Source organism: Diabrotica virgifera, chromosome 9, assembly GCF_917563875.1.
Source record: "Diabrotica virgifera virgifera chromosome 9, PGI_DIABVI_V3a".
NCBI classification, from domain to species: domain Eukaryota; kingdom Metazoa; phylum Arthropoda; class Insecta; order Coleoptera; family Chrysomelidae; genus Diabrotica; species Diabrotica virgifera.
Genome location: NC_065451.1, coordinates 219,779,728 through 219,798,009, shown reverse-complemented (window position 1 = coordinate 219,798,009; position 18,282 = coordinate 219,779,728). Strand labels below are relative to the sequence as shown.

Genomic DNA, 18,282 nt, shown 5'->3' with positions numbered 1-18,282 from the left:
AAGCATGATTAACATGATCAATTTTATCATATCATAACATGAATATTGAATAAAAATAAATATATAAATAGTTTGCGCATACATATCTCATAAAAATTATTATTATTACTCTTTATTTTTCATATTTAAACAAATACGGTAGTCAGGTAAGCGAGAGACGGTTCCCCAATAGGAAGACGATCAGTGGGAAGACCACGAAAACGATGGAACGAAAACTTACTAGAGACACATTGAAAAAACAGACAGAGTCATGTCTATACCAAAAGAAGAAGAAGAGAAATATTTTTCTTGTTCATTTTCTTTTGTCTTGGTTTTGATTGCATATGTTAAACCGGTTTTATAGCATTATACGCCTCTGTTCCTAATCTCCACTCCCTTCTTCTATTGTGGCAGTCTTCATCTGTTAAATTTATTTCCGACATCGCCTTGGAGATTCCCTATATCCATGTAGTTGCTGCTCTTCCTCGTTTTAGCTTTTCTGTGGGGTTCCATTCTAACACTTTTTTGGGGATTCTTCAATTCACCAATTGCAGATTGGAATTGTCTTCTGTTCCAAATTCAAGTTCTCCGTACTTTCCTTTCCTATGCATATCGTGTTTCGTTTTGATATTTACCTCCAGACCCCATTTTCTATATTCCTCTATTAGTTTTCTTGCCATATATATTTTCTTGCGATTTTAATAGGTTTATGATGTTCCTTGTCATGTGCAATTACAATTTGGTCATCTACATATATGAAGTTTAGCGTGTAGAGTACATATCGTATCCCCTATCGGTAGTCCTAGTCCATTGTACTTCTTCCTCCACTGTCCCAGGGCTTCATCAATATATAGATTAAAAATACTTAGTCCTTCAGTAACAAGGAAACCTTTTGATATACATCTTCTAATTTTAATTTTGGTCGAGTTTCTATATAGTCTTCTCATATCTTTTTTACCTTCGTTGCTTCATTTTGACCTCGGTCTTCCTGTTCTCTTTTTGCCTACCAATGCACTATATAGTACTTCTTCTTCTTCTTCTTCTTCTTCTTCTTCTTTTATATAGGCAGTACTGCCTGTTTTTCTTCAACGGTGCCTTTCATTCTGCCCCTAAGTTGTCATTACATCTTTTCCTTGGGCGTCCTATACTTCTCCTGCCTAACGGTGACTTGTCCCTGGCTATTCTTACTATCCTTGATTCAGACATCCTGCTTATGTGCTCATTCCACTCTTCTTTTCTGTTCTTTACCCAGGTATTTATATTGTCTACTCCACATATGCGTCTGATTTCCTCACTTCTTACCCTATCCTGTAGTCCTTTTCCAGCAATCCTTCTTAAGATCTTCATTTCGTTAGTTTCCAGATGTCTTCGTGTTTTGCTTGTATCCGGTCTTGTTTCGGCCGTGTAAGTCATAACTGGCCTAATAACTGACTTATATATTCGGGCCTTTGTTTCCAATCTTAGGTGTTTGTTTTTCCAAATTGTGTCGTTTAGGCATCCGGCCGTTCTACTGGCTTTAATTATTTGGTCTTTTACCTCTTCTTCGATATTTTTGTCGGCTGATAGATTAATTCCCAGATATTTGAAAGTCATTACTTGTTGTATAATTTGATTGTCTACTCCAATTTGCATCTTATTGGTTCTTTGGCAATTACTAAGCTTTTTGTTTTTTGGACTGATATTTTCATTGGAGCTTTACCACGCTGCAGACGGGGGTTGTGAGTTGCATAGTGTAGAATTCCTTCCCTTTAGTCTTCACTGCAGCATGCATTTGGCTTGCATATTGTAGAAGCCTTGGAGGTTGTCACCAGGAAATGGGCCAATAAAGTTTTTCAATTAAAAATCTTTTAAAAATATTTAATTTACAAATATTTTTATTAGGTTGAAAAACTTAGTCTTTTATTTAGCAGATGCCGCTAGGCACCTACTACCATCTCGTCAGTTGCGGTGGGAGATGGATATGTCGAAGATTTTTACCTGGGCCAGAGAAAAGCAGCCTATGCAGTCTCTGATGAACCTCTAACAAGAGGTGAAATCGTCGATAAGAGTGCTGGCTGCACTCTCTGATCTGAGTAAAAATTAAGACAGTTTTGGTTTCGCACCGCAACTGAATGAATAAAAATGGTATACATTTTTATTTTTGATATTTTCATATTCATTTCTTTTGCGTTAATGTTGAACTCGTGCAATAATCTTTGTAGGTCGTCTTCGCACTCTGCTACTAACACGGTGTCATCAGCGTAACAGAGTATTTTTATCTCTCTATTGCCCATTTTGTACCCTCTTTTTTCCTCACTTGTTTTATTATTGCATCCAATATTATGTTAAACAGTAGAGGGCTTAGTGAATCTCCTTGCCGGATTCCTGTGTTTGTTTCTGTGGGTTCTGTTATTATTCCATTGACTTTCATCTCTATTTTATTTCTTACATATATATTTTCTATCAGTTTTATGATATCCAGTGGTAAATTTTTCTCATATAGAAGGTGTATCACATCTTTTAATTGGATTCTATCAAACGCTTTCTCTAGGTCTATGAAACAGAAAAAGGCTGGTTTGTTATATTCTAATGATTTCTCCGCTATTTGCCTTATCACAAAAACTGCATCGTTACATGATCTTCCACTTCTAAATCCATGAGTATTTTTGTTGTGAGTTTCAGTATAGTGCTCAGTAAATTTATCCCTCTATAGTTACTGGGGTCTGCCCTATCACCTTTCTTAAATAACGCTATCATTTGAGTGGTTCTCCATTCTTCTGGAATTCTATATAGTACCAATCTGGGAATTCTAGATGGAGTCATTATTTGCACATTGCTCCACCATCTAAGTCTTTGCGCCTTAATTACCACTAATTTGTTAGGTTGTTGATAGAGCACAGTTAGCTCGTTGTTTGTTCTTCTTATCCATTGTCCATTTAAGTAAAGAAACACTAGGTATTCAAACAGTTAAAAAGAGATGTACTTACTTGTTGCCTGAATAAAACATCATTGAATTCGAGTATTTTTGACCATAACATTGACTGTTGGTAATGGACGTTATCATCATGAGTTCCATGTATGAGAAAATACTTCTTGTTTCTTATCCCTTCGTACTTTCGAAGCAATTGTGCCTTTTGATATCCCGCAAAATTATCGGACATTGTTGGAAGGCCCATGTATCGTTCAGTGTAAATTGAATCTGTAATATAAAATAATATCTGCTAAATCTCAAATTCAAACTCAAAGCAATGTCCAATAAACATTTTGTTGTGTTAGGAAATTTGTTGCCAATGAAGATGTTACTAATGATACAAATGTTGCAAATAAAGAATTTGATAAGTAGTTGGTAAAAAATATGACCTATATGAACGTATCCATTATGGAGAAAGGCTAACACAATTCTAATAGGATAAAAAAAACTTCGAAAAGCTTACCATATAGAGTCCAATCAGTTACAGGAGCTACTGATATTGCACATTTGAAGATACCCTCGGTATCCGTTGCCAGAGCCATACCGGACGCATATCCTCCATAACTCCAGCCCCAAATGGCGGTTCTTGAGGAATCAACGTAAGGTAATGTTTTCTGCAACAGCCTAAAAAATACCATAATATGTAAAAGAGATGAGAACGCAATATAAAAATATGAATGGGATTGTGGAGATATTGGAAAGAAAAATTTAGTGAGATGTATAGAGACCAATAGACTGAGATTGGCAGGACAGGTGATACGCAGTAACGACAATCACTTTATAAACAATGTGTTTTGAGAAAGACCAGATGGTAGAAGGTCTATAGGATGGCCTAGTAAAAGGTAGAAAGTTGTAGTCAAAAAGGATCTAGAGAAAATGGGAGTGACACAATGAAAAATAGTGGCACATGGCTGACAAATATGAAAAGCAATAGCAAACATGACAAAGATTCTCGAAGTGTTGTTACACCATTGATGATGATGACAATGATGATAATGGATATAGTTAAAAAGGCTGAGTTTTTTCGGAATTCCTAGTTTGAAAAAAGCGCTGTAGATAAGGACGGGGAAAACAGATCTATCCAAATTTGAATGGCTGGAGACAGAAAAGTGTTTGCAATTATAATTGCCAACCTCCTTTCAGGAAGGGACACTTTAAGAAGAAGAAAAAGATGAAAACAGAGTATTTGGAATGCAGTGGCGGCTCGTGATTTTTACAATAAGGGAGGCTATACCTAACTGTAAAATATCTCTAGACAAATTTGTACTAGCAAAAAAAATCCGCAAAAATTCTAATTTAAGGCCCCATTTGTTTGATCGTTTTTTATTTACATTTTACAATATCATCGTAATTCAAAATTTCATGATATCATATTATTTTAAAAATAGTTTGTCTAATAATTGTAAAGTGTATTACCAAAGTTTGTGTCGTTTATTTATTAACAATTTTATAGTAAGTAGATATGCATATCAAAATAAATACAGATTTGAAGTTTTGCAGTCCATACAGGTTGAAAGTTCACATTTTTTAAGACACTCAACTGAATTTTTTTAATTCTGAAAGCGGCCTACTGCGAATCCAAAAACACGGTAAATTACCGATATTTTGCTTTGCATTACAGATATAGGAAAAAGTTATTTAAACAAGTGGCTCCAAATATTGTTCTAATCCCACATACTAAATTTCATCACAAAATTCGCACTTTTAGTTTTTTCATTATTTGTAGTCAGGATCCTGAAATTGCAGAGGAGGCTGCTGGCCGATTAGCCGCCCTTGTCCAATCTCCGGACAGCGTGTGCGTTAAGCGATAATGCAGCTCTAAGGAGACCGGGTCTCCTTAAACCATCCTTAAACGTTGCTGGGCTGCGCTGAGCATTAACAAGTGAGATTTTCCGGCCAGCAGCCTCCTCTGCGATTTTAGGATCCTGACTACAAATAATGAAAAAACTAAAAGTGCGAATTTTGTGATGAAACTTGGTATGTGGGGTTAGAACATTATTTGGAACAACTTCTTCAAGTAACTTTTTCCGATATCTCTAACGCGAAGAAAAATAGCAAAGTAAACAAAACAGTGTAACATGTGTAAAAAATTTATGGGGAGGCTAAGCCTCCCTTACCTCCTCTGACCAGCCGCCACTGTGGAATGTGTATTTAAAAGTGAAAGGAAAGTTGTACATAACACTGTGTACATAATACAGTAAAACCTGTCAATAACGGTCAATAAAAATGGCAGAACTATTGGCCGATATAAAAAGGTTGCCGCTAATACCAGGTTTTGTAGTCCACAAATTTTGGTTTGGGGTACTTTGAAATTGGCCGGCTAGTACAGGTGGCCAGTTTTGACAGGTGGCCGTTAACACAGGTTTTACTATATGTGAAACTAAAGGAAAGTTCTATAAAACTGCAAACTCCAGCTGCGCTTGAAGAACTGACTTCAGGAACCGAATATTGGGCACTTAAAAGGAAAGATTGACGGAAATGAGCGTACTTAGGTGGATAAGTGGGGTAACAAAAAAGAATAAAGTTAAGAATGAGTATAGGTACTAGGGATAGTCTAAGGATGACACCAATTGATGCCAAACTGAAAGAACACATATGCGTTTTGGTATGTTCAAAGTTGAGACGCAAATCACTGATAGGACGCATGCGCAGGACATATCATTATAATTAATAAAAGGCATTGATATTGGTATAACCCAATATAAAATCTTATGAAGAAATGTGTTTACGGAAACCTATCCAGCATAGTTGGATTATGACGAAAATCAGAAGTGGCTGATGCAGTAGAGAAGATAGCAACACTGAAATGGAACTGGACAGGTCACGTAGCTCGAATGACATATAACAGATGGACAAAGCGGATACTGAAATGGAGACCAAGAGATGATGCCTACCGTAGCAGAGGTCCAACACCTTGGACTGATGACCTCAAACGTTGTCCAGCAGTGGACAAGCGAAGAATGAATGATGATTCATCATAGGAATAAAGGCAAAGCTAATGATAATGATTATAAGAGGTACTGAAATTCTGATCACTTACTTTGTAACATTTATTTGGTCGATAACTTCAACAGTTCCCAAGTTTCTGTATCCTGCAAATAACAGATTATCTCCACGTAAACCAGAACCTCGGGCATCTATAGCTGCATAGATCACACTTTTATTGGCCGCCAAGTAACTACCCCAGTCTAAGGCGAATTTGTCTATGACTTGGTAGGTATCTGGTCCTCCATATCTATAAAAAGAAGAATATAAACGAAAAATTAGTTATACAACTTTCAAATGATGAAAGGGTTGCCAATGTGTGTCCATTATACAAGTGGATATAGAAATTGAGTCAATACTCGCAATTTTAAAGTTTGTATTTATTAGTTTTTACAAATTATGGGGCAACCGGTTCGAGGCTTGCATTATTTGCCTCATCATCAGGCCCCAGTACATACAGTGAAGACTATGCCTGGGCCTGATGATGAAGCAAATAATTTAAGCCTCGAAACCGGTGGCCCCATAATGTGTAACAACTAATAAATACAAACTTTAAGATTGCGAGTATTAACTCAATTTCCATATCCAATATTATACAACTTTGTTTATGAAGTCTTTGATTTTTTAAAGTATTTTTATATTGATGTAAAATAGATAATGTAGCTAAATTATTAGCTTTTTCGGAGCCAGAAGTGCCAGAAGAAGCTCACTATAGTGATCGGGTATGACTTCACTACCGGTGATTCAGTCATCGTGATTTATAAATCACTGAAAACTATCGTTCCTGTCTAAGATAAAAAAATTGTGGAGATTTATTTTTGGAAGAAACCTAAACGTCTTGGTGATTTGTGTTCATGGTTTGAATATTCCTGCAAATCCTCGCTTCCAAATAAACTAGACTAAATTTACAATCAAGATGCAGTAGAAATAAACAAACCAAGACACGTTAAATGCTACTAGGAGCACTCCCGAATCATAATTTACAATGTATAAACTTTGGAAATCATGATTTGAGATTTACAATGCATATACATTGTAAATGATGATTCGGGAGTAGGGATGGGGAAAACCTACCGGTTTAAACCTAAAACCGGTTTTTTTACTTTGCAATAACCGGTTTTACCGGTTGTTTTTTGTCCCGGTTATAACCGGTTTTTTTCTTTTTAAAGTAAAAACCGGTTATTAGGTTTTCACGGTGATTAGGATTAGGTTAGGTATTATTTTGGATCCCAATCATAATTATTATTCTCAAGTAATTATTCCAAACAAAACCATAATTTAAATTTTATTTTATTTTATAAATACAGAAGCAAACTGAAAGTGCAATCTCACATCGGCCAGAAACAATTTATAAGTGTTATTATAATATTTCCTTGAAAAGGTATTTGTAATCATAATATTTACATAAGAAGTGATCTGGTTGAAGACGAAAACATCATCAATTTTTCACACTTAACTCTTGACATTGAAAGTGGGTGAATTACTTTTTCTGATTACCAAAAATAATGCTCTGACTATGAATATCAAATTACTGATTACGAATACGAATCTTCTACGAATTTCCTACGTTTCAAAATGATACACCCATACAGGAAGTATTAAATGAGTTAAAATATATGTACCTATTCTACAAATATACAAACGTGTTAAAAGTAATACATGATAAATTTTTTTTGATGGTAGTAAAAATAAAAGATAAATTGCATTTTCCAATTTATTTTTAATAAAATATTTAGGTTTATATTATTTTTTTTTAATGCCATTTCAGTCCGGGAAATTTTTTATAAGTTGAAATGGTTGGGGATTGTTTTGGGTTTGGGAGGAGAGGAAAATTGGTGGGTATTTTAGAGGATTATATTTTTAAATGGTAAATTAAATTTGCATCATTAATTGAATACAATAATTGCATATTATATTCTACTCTCATAATATATTCAATGACGATAGAACCTGAATTATTTCAGCGCTCTCTGTTGAGCAGTAGTATAATAATAATTTTGGTTTACTGTTCTCTACATCTGAGTACTGAAATTCACAAATCTTTGGGATTCACACAAATCAAATTTTATTTCGATCCAATGTATATATTAATCTTACGCTATATTATATTTAATAATAATCAATAAATATATAATAATAATAAAATAATAAATAAATATATTAATTAATAGAATAAAATGGTTTTATTAAAAATAGTGTTTTATTTATATTGATATTAATTTATGTTCTTTCGATAGTACTAATTTTGATCATGTTGATATGGGCATTGTAAATGTAACTTTGTAACCTATTTAATTAAAAAAACCGAAAATCGGTTTTTCCAAAAACCGGTTTTTTTGGCCGGTTATAACCGCCAGGTTAAACCGTAAGCAAAAAACCGGTATAACCGAAAACCGGTGTTTTGTCAAAAACCGCCATCCCTATTCGGGAGTGCTCCTAGTAGCATTTAACGTGTCTTGGTTTGTTTATTTCTACTGCATCTTGAATTTAAATTTATTATAGATATAAAGGTCATCAGTACTAGGTACACTTTTGTGAAAAACACAAATTCCAAAAATATTGAAATAGTAATAAAAATATGTGCTACCTATTGTTAAATGAGACTTTCATAAGCAGCTATAAAAATACAGCCTATTAAAATTAAACTGTAAAATAGGTGTTAGCTACTCATAAAACATTTTATTTCTTTTTAAATGCTTGTTTTCGCATTATATCAAGTAAATAATTTAATGTTTCCGCACTAAACTGACAAGTCCATTTATAAGTGGATTTTTGTTATAAATTTGTAACAGATAAACAAAACCAATAAAAACTGTAAAATCAATTTAATGTGGATAATGAATTAGTCATCCTAAATTTTATTTCGTCAGGTTTTTTATAGATAAGGGCATTTAGCACTAAAACACCAAAATAAATCGATTTTTAAATAAAGTTCATAGAAATTTGTAACTTTTTGCATTGTATTCAGGATGATGTCAGGAAAAAAGTCTACAATAGAAAAATGGGTTGAATTCATAATTGCATTTTATTCTAAAATTGTCAAAATAAATGTATTAAGAACCATATTTTGTTACTCAAGGGTTTTTGGGGACGTTGAACACGATTACTCCATCAGAACCGACCCCCTGAGCTAGGGATGGCGGTTTTTGAGAAAACACCGGTTTTCGGTTATACCGGTTTTTTTGCTTAACCGGCAAAAAAAAAGGTTTTTGGAAAAACCGGTTTTCGGTTTTTTTAATCCAATAGATTACAAAGTTACATTTACAATACACTTTAGTTTGCGATACTCCATTCGACTCGATATCAATATGATCAAAATTAGTACTATCGAAAGGACGTGTATTACTTTTAACACATTTGTATATTTGTAGAATAGGTACATTTTAACTCATTTAATACTTCCTGTATGAGTGTATCGTTTTGAAAACGTAGCGAAATTCTTGGAGATTCGTATTCGTAATCAGTAATTCGATATTCATAGTCAGAGCAATATTTTTGGTAATCAGAAAGAGTCATTCACCCACTTTCAGTGTCAAGAGTCAAGTGTGAAAAATAGATGATGTTTGCGTCTAATTTAACCAGATCACTTGTTATGTAAATATTATGATTACAAATACCTTTTCAAGGCAATATTATAATAAAACTTAATAATTAATTGTTTCTGGCTGATGTGAGATTGAACTTTCATTCTGCTTCTCTATTTTATGAAATAAAATAAAATATGAATTATGGTTTTGTTTGGAATAATTACTTGAGAATAATAATTATGATTGGGATCCGAAATAATACCTAACCTAATCCTAATCACCGCAAAAACCTAATAACCGGTTTTTACTTTAAAAAGAAAAAACCGGTTATAACCGGGACAAAAAAACAACCGGTAAAACCGGTTATTGCGAAGTAAAAAAACCGGTTTTTATGTTTAAACCGGTAGGTTTTTCCCATCCCTACCCTGAGCACATGGTGTCCAGAGTTACTGCTAAAGCGCGTCATCTGGACGTTCAAAGTTTATCGGCAGTAAATTGATGCAAATAGATTACTTGGAGGTTTTTGAAGTCGCTGAATACGAATACGCCATCAGAACCGGCTTCCGGAGCACCTGGTGCCTAGCTGGTCACTGCTTAGGTACGTCATCATGTGGAATTTTGAGGATATTCGGCATTAAATTGATGCAAACAAACTATTCAAGGGGTTTTGAGGTTGCTAAAAGCGAATACGCCATTAGAACCGACACCTGAAGCACCTGGTATCTAGGGTCACGTGGTTTTCTGGAGTTTCGAAGGAATTCGGGCTTTAAGTTGATGCAAACAGATTACAAGGGGGGTTTTAGTAGTTGCTGAATACGCATACGCGAACAGAACCGATTACCGGCACAATTGGTGGCCACGGTCACTACTAAGGTCATCTTCTGGAGTTTTGAATGTTTTCGGCACTAAATGAATGCAAAAATAGATTACTAGAAACAAATTCGAAATAATTCGAAAAGAAAGCATTTATCGAAAGAAAATACCAAGAGAGAAAAGGTGTTTATTTCGTTGTCTAAATTTTTTTTTTCGAAGCCATTAGGTGAATTGATATGGGAGAAGGTCTGTGGGACGGTCACATTTCAATTCAAAATATGTCTATTATCGAAAAATACCCTTTAATTGAAAAAAATATATATAACTTACACATTAACCAACATTGGATACTTCACTTGTCCACTGGTGTCCATATTTGGAGGAAGTCGCAACATAACGTTAGCTTTAAATCCACCAGCTATATCGAAAGACATTTTCTTTATTATCGGATGTTGTTTTTTCTGTAAATATGCAGCAAGTTCTTTGTTTTCATTCCATAGAAGTGTTTTTTGGTCTGAAAACCAATTTATAACTAAAGTAAATATAAAGGGTACTCCCGTGAAGATAGGCAAAATGCCCCCACCCCCAAAATTCATTTTTTTTTCATTTTTTACGTAACTATTTACTATGTGATTGAATAATATCAGTGCAATTGTTACCAAATACTCCCCACCCCCTTTCCCTAAAATGTTATTTTTTCGTGTATATCTATTTTTTTTTCGGTGGGTTGCAGTTAATTTAACAAACTCAAAAAATTCACAGGGATAGCTAAAATTAGAGTCTTATTTTTTAAACACAAAAACGTAAACACATGAAATAACACGCAAAAATTCTTAAAAACTTTAATAAAACATAGTTTTTTGGAGACTTAATGTTGTTTCGTCCAATTTTTTAATGCCTTATAGGACTCGGTTACTTCAAATTACATTAAATTTATATAAAATCGTTGAGTTAATCAATTTTGCAGTCTATAAAATAGAGAAAATCCTCCAAAATATTACAGATCTTACAGAAAAATCTTTAAAAAAATCACAAATATGTATATTTTTTGATAAAATACAAAAGATAGAGAGCCATCTCCATATATGCTTAAAAAATAATAAAAAATACTTTACCATTTTTATCAAAAATTATTGTTTGTGGAACATCTGGACCAGCGCAAGTTAGCACGTAGAAAGATCCATTTTTGCTAAAATCTGCTGTATTATAAGAACAAGGAAGAGAAGAATTATGTTGTGATTTTAGTTGACAGGACAAACATGTCACGTTTTTTGTAAGAGGAGAAACCGTATACAGATGTTGGACTGTAGAATCTTCTTCTGTGTTTGCGAGGTAGTATCTAAAAAATAATATTCTTTTTATTAAGTCTTTATATCATATGTAAACTTAGACCACAGATATGTTAAAAAAATAATGCAGATAACAAGTTCATTTACACCAAACCAGTTTGCTATCAAAAATAATATCAGAGCTCTACTCAGTTCTAAAAATGTTTTTTTTTTACATAGGTGGAAAGCATATTGTGGATATTGTGGATGATAAAGGAGAGCACAGACGCTCCACCACAACAAGAAAATATCAGTTTTGAAACAGAACCTGACGTACCCAAAAATGAAGTTGAAGCAGCAAATATGAAGCAAGCAACTCGTAAAGCTGCTAGATTGAGCTAGCTGCTAGCTGCTAGTAAAGCCCTACATGACGTTGAAGTGGATATTATAGTACATCAAGTTTGTCAAAAGATGTGGGAGACAGGTAATGCACCTGAATTTAGAACAACATCACTGTATATGTCTATCCCTATATACATAAAAATGGAGCAAAATATTTAGGTAACAAATATAGCACAATTGTTTTAATTGCGCGCTGCAGTAAGATAATTTTACAGACAATTCTTAAAACAATTTTTACTTTCTGAAATTGCTTAAGAACAAGCAGGCTTCATCCCGAGACTAGGTACTAGGGATAAAATTTTAAACGTACACCAGTTTATAAAAAAAAATCTAGAGAATTCAATATCGCAACATAGATTATAGTACAGCTTTCGACATAGTCAACTGGAGTAAAACGAGGCAGGTTTTGTCTGAAATGGGAGTCGCGAATCATCTGATACCTACTGCTAATTAAAAGCATATACGAAAACAATTATGCCAGAGTTAGAGTAAATCTGTAACTAACCTAAAGTTTCAGGGTCACTATGAGCATGATACAAGGCCCCATATTAAGCCCAATTCTATTTAACATACTTATATGGTGAATAGATAATGCAAAAAGCTACGGAGGACTGGAACGATAGCGTAACTATTGAAGGGAAGAAGATTTGCAACTTGAGATATGCAGATGATACAACCATCCTCGCTAGTTATGTATATTAACGATGGGTCTTAAAATAAACGGAGACAAAACGAGAATCATGATAATTGACAGAGCTAACAACAATTAAAACCATCTAACGATGATAAACAATATCGCTGTTGTAGGTAAATTTGTGTATATGTGCTATTTAATAATTAACAAAAGATCTGTACTGAATTATAAAGTACTGGTCATCATCATCATCATCATCAACCCGTACGCGTCCACTGCTGGACATAGGTCTCCCTCAGCTCTTTCCATCTTTCTCTGTTTTGTGCGGCTTGCATCAAGTTGCCGACAATACGTTTCAGATCGTCAGCCCAATCTGGTTGGTGGTCGTCCTCTGCTCCGTAGTGCTTCTTCTCGTGGGTCCACTTGACAATACTTTTGTCCATCGGTTGTCTGACAATCTGGCGACGTGTCCTGCCCAATTCCACTTGAGCGACGCGATTCTTTCGACGGCGCGGCGTCCGCTGTTTTTGTTCTACGACGTATTTCTTCGTTTGGGATTCGGTCCCTCAGGGAGACACCCAACATCTGGCGCTCCATAGCCCTTTGAGTTATGCGAATCTTGTTCACTACCTTTTTTGTGAGTGTTAATGTTTCCGCTCCATAAGTGAGTACAGGCAATACACACTGGTCAAAGATTTTCCTTTTCAGGCATATGGGTAAGTCCGATTTAAATACATAGCTCAGTTTACCAAACGCTGCCCAGGCTAATCCTATGCGACGTGGGAGCTCGCACGTCTGGTTATCTATTCCCAATCGAATTTCATGTCCCAAGTACTTATAAGATGCAGTCTGCTCAATATTCATTCCATCAAGAACAATATTACGATTTAGCACCAGATTAGTCATTATTTGCGTCTTGTTGATATTAATCTTTAGTCCGACCTCTAAGGAAGCGTGATATAACTTGTTCAACATTATTATTGCATCATCCATACGATCGGCTATAAGGACGATGTCATCTGCGAATCTCAAATGACTGAGCTTCTCTCCATTTATGTTGATACCTTATTCGTTCAGATCTGCCTTCTTAAAACTGTGTTCTAAAAGGGTTGTGAACAACTTTGGTGAGATGGTGTCTCCTTGCCGTACTCCTCGCTGTATACAGAATTTATTTGTTTGTTGATCAGATAGTCTTACGCTAGCCGTTGCGTTGTGGTAGATATATTTTATCATGTTAGTATAGCGATAATCTATTCGGCATTCTGTCAATGCTTTTAACATTTTCTGCTGGTTTATGGTATCGAACGCTTTCTCGTAGTCCACGAATATCAGTGCCAATGGTTTGTTGTATTCCGCAGACTTCTCGATCAAATTTTATATTACCAGTAAGTGGTCGTTAGTGCTGTATCCGGATCTGAAGCCAGCTTGTTCTCTAGGCTGATAGAAGTCTAACTTAGCCTCCAGTCTCTTTTTGATAATGTTTGTGAAAAGTTTATATATGTGTGATAGCAGACTGATAGGACGGTAGTTTTTTAGATCTGTTATGTCACCTTTCTTGTGCAATAAAACAATGACTGCATTGTTCCATTGAGAAGGCGTTTTTCCTTGGTAAATGCATTCGGTGAAAAGTTTGGCCAAAACCTGGATAATTTTATTTCCACCTTGTTTGATTGCCTCGATCACTACTCCGTCATCGCCAGGGGATTTATTATTTTTCATTTCTGAAAGTGTCTTTTTAACTTCGTATGGTGTTACTTCTGGCATTAATTCTGATCCCTGGTTTGTGATTTTGGACAGGAGCTGATCTTGCCTTGCGTTGGTGCTCTCATACATTTCGCGATAAAACGATTCGACAACCTTAAGGATTTCGGCTCTATCCGTAGCAACGCTGTTGTTTTTATTTCTTATTCTGTACATATTTTTGTTGCCAATGTTATTCGTATTTCGCCGCAAAACTTTTAAACTTTTGTGTTCTTGAATTATTTGAGTTATTTCTCTTGTATTGTTTTCTCTTATGCCTTTCGGATTGACCGGTGGATATCTTTATTTAATTTCTTCAGTGTTGTGTAGTTGGAGTCGTATTTTTCCGTCAGTTGTCTTCTTTTACTTATTAACTCTTTGGTATTTTGGCTTAATTTTTCTTTATGGGTCACGACCGTCGGGCAGCACTCCCTTTCGGTTTCTTTAAGTGCCTCCGTTATGAGATTATTTGCTAGTTCGATGTCTTCTATTTCGTTTTCTAAGTCTTGTATACGTCTGGTTAGTATATCTTCATAGAGGTCGTTGTTTTGTGGGGGAATCCATTTCTTCTTTCGTGTTTTGAAGATCATCTTTGTTCTTTCCAAGTTGACATTTAATTGTATCCTTGCTAGGATTAATCTGTGGTCGCTTCCTATCGAAAATTTGTTAAGTACTTCAATATCTTTAATTATTTCTTTTCTGTTCGTTATGATAAAATCTATCTCATTTTTGACCTTCCATCTGGGCTTATCCATGTCCATTTACGCTGAGGCTTTTTATCGAAAAAAGAGTTCATCACGGATAAATTTTCCTGGTGTAAGAAGTTAAGCAGTCTTTGCCCTCGTTCATTTCTTTCGCCGTACCCATACTTGCCCATTGCTACTTCTGCATCATCTTGTTTAAAGCCCATTTTCGCATTAAAGTCGCCCATAACTATTGTGTAGTATGCTGGTGTAGTATGTAATGCTGTTTGTAGGTCGTCATAAAATATTTCAGTTTCTTCATCCGAGTGGCTAGTCGTTGGAGCATATGTCTGGATTATCTTAAGGTTATATCTTGCATTTAGTTTAAAGATGAGGTACACAATCCTGGGACTTATGCTGTTAATTTTAGTTATATTTTGGGCGTGCTTTCTATGTATAATGAATCCTACTCCACCATTTGAAGTGTCTTCTTCTCCTCTAAAATGAAATAAGTGCCCCGATTTAAGGGTAATTTGCGCTTCTCCTCTTCGTCTGATTTCACTGAGGCCGATGATGTCCCATTTTATTGTTTTCAGTTCTTCCTCCAGTTCCATCATCTTCTGGTCCGATATAAGAGTTCTAACATTATATGAGGTGATACGCATTTGTCGTTCTTTTTGGTAGCCTGATCTTTTCCGGGGATTCTTAGCACCCTCTGCTCCAACCCTTTTCCACCCGCTACCTTGGCTGGGGGTGTTGAAGCCGCCGGAGACTGAGGGCCGTTCAGTAGTTTCGTCTTTCATGGAAATTTGCCTTTGGGGTTTTAGCCATTAAAACGCCACGCTTGGCTAGTGCGTGTTGGCGAGTTGGTTAGGATGTGGAAGGAGGAAATGGTGGAGATAGGAATGCTTTGGGTTTGGACATGGTTTCCCCGGTAAAGGGATGTTGGGGAAATCCATGAGCTCGCGTAGGGCAGGTGTGCTATTCCTGAAGTAGATCTATTCCCTACCGGGATCGCAGAGAAGTATCTACCAGCTACCACTGGTAGCGGGTAGATACCGGTCAGCAATTAAAAAATCTTTATGGCAAAATTAACAAAAATTTGGAAAGGCCATGAAATACATTCAATAGAAAAATGAGACTCGTAACATGTCTGGTTTTTCCAGTTTTCACCTATGTATCGGAATCCCTTGTGGAAAAAGATAAACAGATTATAGATTTATTTGAGATGTACTGCTGGAGACGAATGCTGTGAATATCATGGATGGCCCGAATAACAAATGAATCTATACTGAACTCGATAAACATAAAGAAAAGACTTATTATCATTCTCTTTGCCTCATCCCTATCCGGGGTCGGCTTTCCTAATTGTATTTCTCCACACAATATTAATTCCCTTTACCAACATGTCCTGACTTATTGTCTCCCCCCAGATATTCTTTGGTTTTTCTCTCCTACTCTTTCCAGGAATCTGCACTTCAGCTATTCTTCGTATTAAAAATAATCTTGAAAAACTTACCATCCAGGTAAAGATAGAAGGTAAAAAAAATCGAGGTAGATCGTCCACACGATATACGGACCATATTGTTGCTACTATTGTTGGTTCATTGTCAGCATGTGCGAGAATGGCAGTAGATAGACAGAAATGGAAGAACATTGGAAAAATTAGCTAATAGCTTCCTGATATCATGATACCTACATTAGGTTAACGACTAAGAAGAAGAAGAATAAAAAACTAATATTTCAAACTTATCAAAAGTTGCTTATCAAATTTATTAAATTACCACTAACTTGCAACAAACGTGTTTAAATGCTGATACTCAAAACAGTTGTAAAAAACATATCAGTAACACTAACATTTTTGAACATTGATAACTATTTTCCGGCAAAATAAATTCTCTGTACAAATCTCTCTGTTTTATTTTTAATAATAATAAAAAAATCTATTACCTACATCAAGTCTTTCTCAAAATTCCATCCCACAATGCCCGTAACAACAAATTTTCCTGAGGTCAGCGCTTGTGCTTCTGCATTTTCGGTTACATTATATAGTACAATATGCCTGTAGCCTCCTGCGTTGTTCTCCTGATCTTGAGAAAGGATCATTACAAAACTGTCTCCGTTTTTGGAAAATAGAGGTGGAGTGAATAGTTCCAACCAACCATGCTCTGACTTCAAATGTTTTATCTACAAAAATAAAAAGATTGATGGTTATTTAAACATTACTTGACAGTGTCGTTAAGAGTTATCAGGAAGCAGGTATGGATCTGAACATAGGAAAAACTAAAATACCCGTAAAAGTAAACAACAGAATATAAAACCGTCTATATTATGAAAATGGTACCAAACTTGAGCAAGTTGATCAATTTTTTTACATTAGATATCAGTCAAACTGTAATGCATAGAGTCACGGTGAAAGTAGATCCAGAATTGAGCATTCCAGAGCCGCTTTTAGAAGAATATTTAAGATATTATCTAACAGAGACCTAAAATTGGTATTGTGGATCCTTCTACTTCGCTGTTACATATTCTCGGTCTTACTTTATGGTGACGAGTCTTGGATTGAGAATAAAAGTGATATAAATCGCCTTAGGGCTTTCAAAGTGTGGTGCTGTAGAAGAATTTTAAGTTTTTTGGGTGGAGAAGATTCTCCACAATACTAGAATGTACCAGCAAGAATACTGAGATTACATAAAGAGTCAAGAAGAGAAAAATGGAGTACTTCGGACATGTAATGAGAGGTCCCAAATATAGGTTGCTAAAAAATATTGTGCAAGAGAAAATAGTAGGCAAATGCAGTTCAAGAGGAAGAAAGACTTCATGGTTAAAGCATTTTATTTAGAGTGGTAGTGAATAAAATTAAGATAACTATGATGGTAATCGACGTTCTGAATGGACGTGGTACATGCAGAAGAAGAATGATTATTTTATTATATTAAAATAAAATGACTGTACCGTGGTTGTAACGGGTGAAGTTGTAGTTGTATTGTATGCCAAAATAACTGCTTCGTTTTGTATTCTGTTCATCCAAATGGCTGTTACCACATCATCGTTAGCCCATTCTACTGTAGATAAGATGTTCTCCCTAAAAAGTATTTTATATAGCAAGTGATAAAAGTTTTGGGTTCTTGTAATAATTTGACTTACTTGCTAAAATTGTCGGGTGTACTAAGCTCGTATGTAATGCTTGTATCTTCCAAATTAACGTAATGCAGGCTAACAACTGGATTATGTGTGCCACTCTGAAAAGGGTAATATGTATTAGAAAAGGAAATTACTACAATATATAACGTCTCCACTA

General features: G+C 35.2%; 1 protein-coding gene across 1 annotated transcript in view; it reads right to left on the bottom strand.

Annotated features, from left to right (window-relative positions):
- LOC126892057 (venom dipeptidyl peptidase 4) overlaps positions 1 to 18,282 on the bottom strand; it is a 108,792-nt gene that overhangs the window by 7,343 nt on the left and 83,167 nt on the right. The window contains exons 7-14 of the mRNA XM_050661489.1: positions 18,129 to 18,223; positions 17,937 to 18,066; positions 16,936 to 17,168; positions 11,370 to 11,593; positions 10,585 to 10,768; positions 5,970 to 6,164; positions 3,393 to 3,553; positions 2,946 to 3,157 (exon numbers count right to left, since the gene is read on the bottom strand). Coding sequence (XP_050517446.1) covers positions 2,946 to 3,157; positions 3,393 to 3,553; positions 5,970 to 6,164; positions 10,585 to 10,768; positions 11,370 to 11,593; positions 16,936 to 17,168; positions 17,937 to 18,066; positions 18,129 to 18,223 — 1,434 coding nt within the window. The remainder of the gene's footprint in view (positions 1 to 2,945; positions 3,158 to 3,392; positions 3,554 to 5,969; positions 6,165 to 10,584; positions 10,769 to 11,369; positions 11,594 to 16,935; positions 17,169 to 17,936; positions 18,067 to 18,128; positions 18,224 to 18,282) is intronic.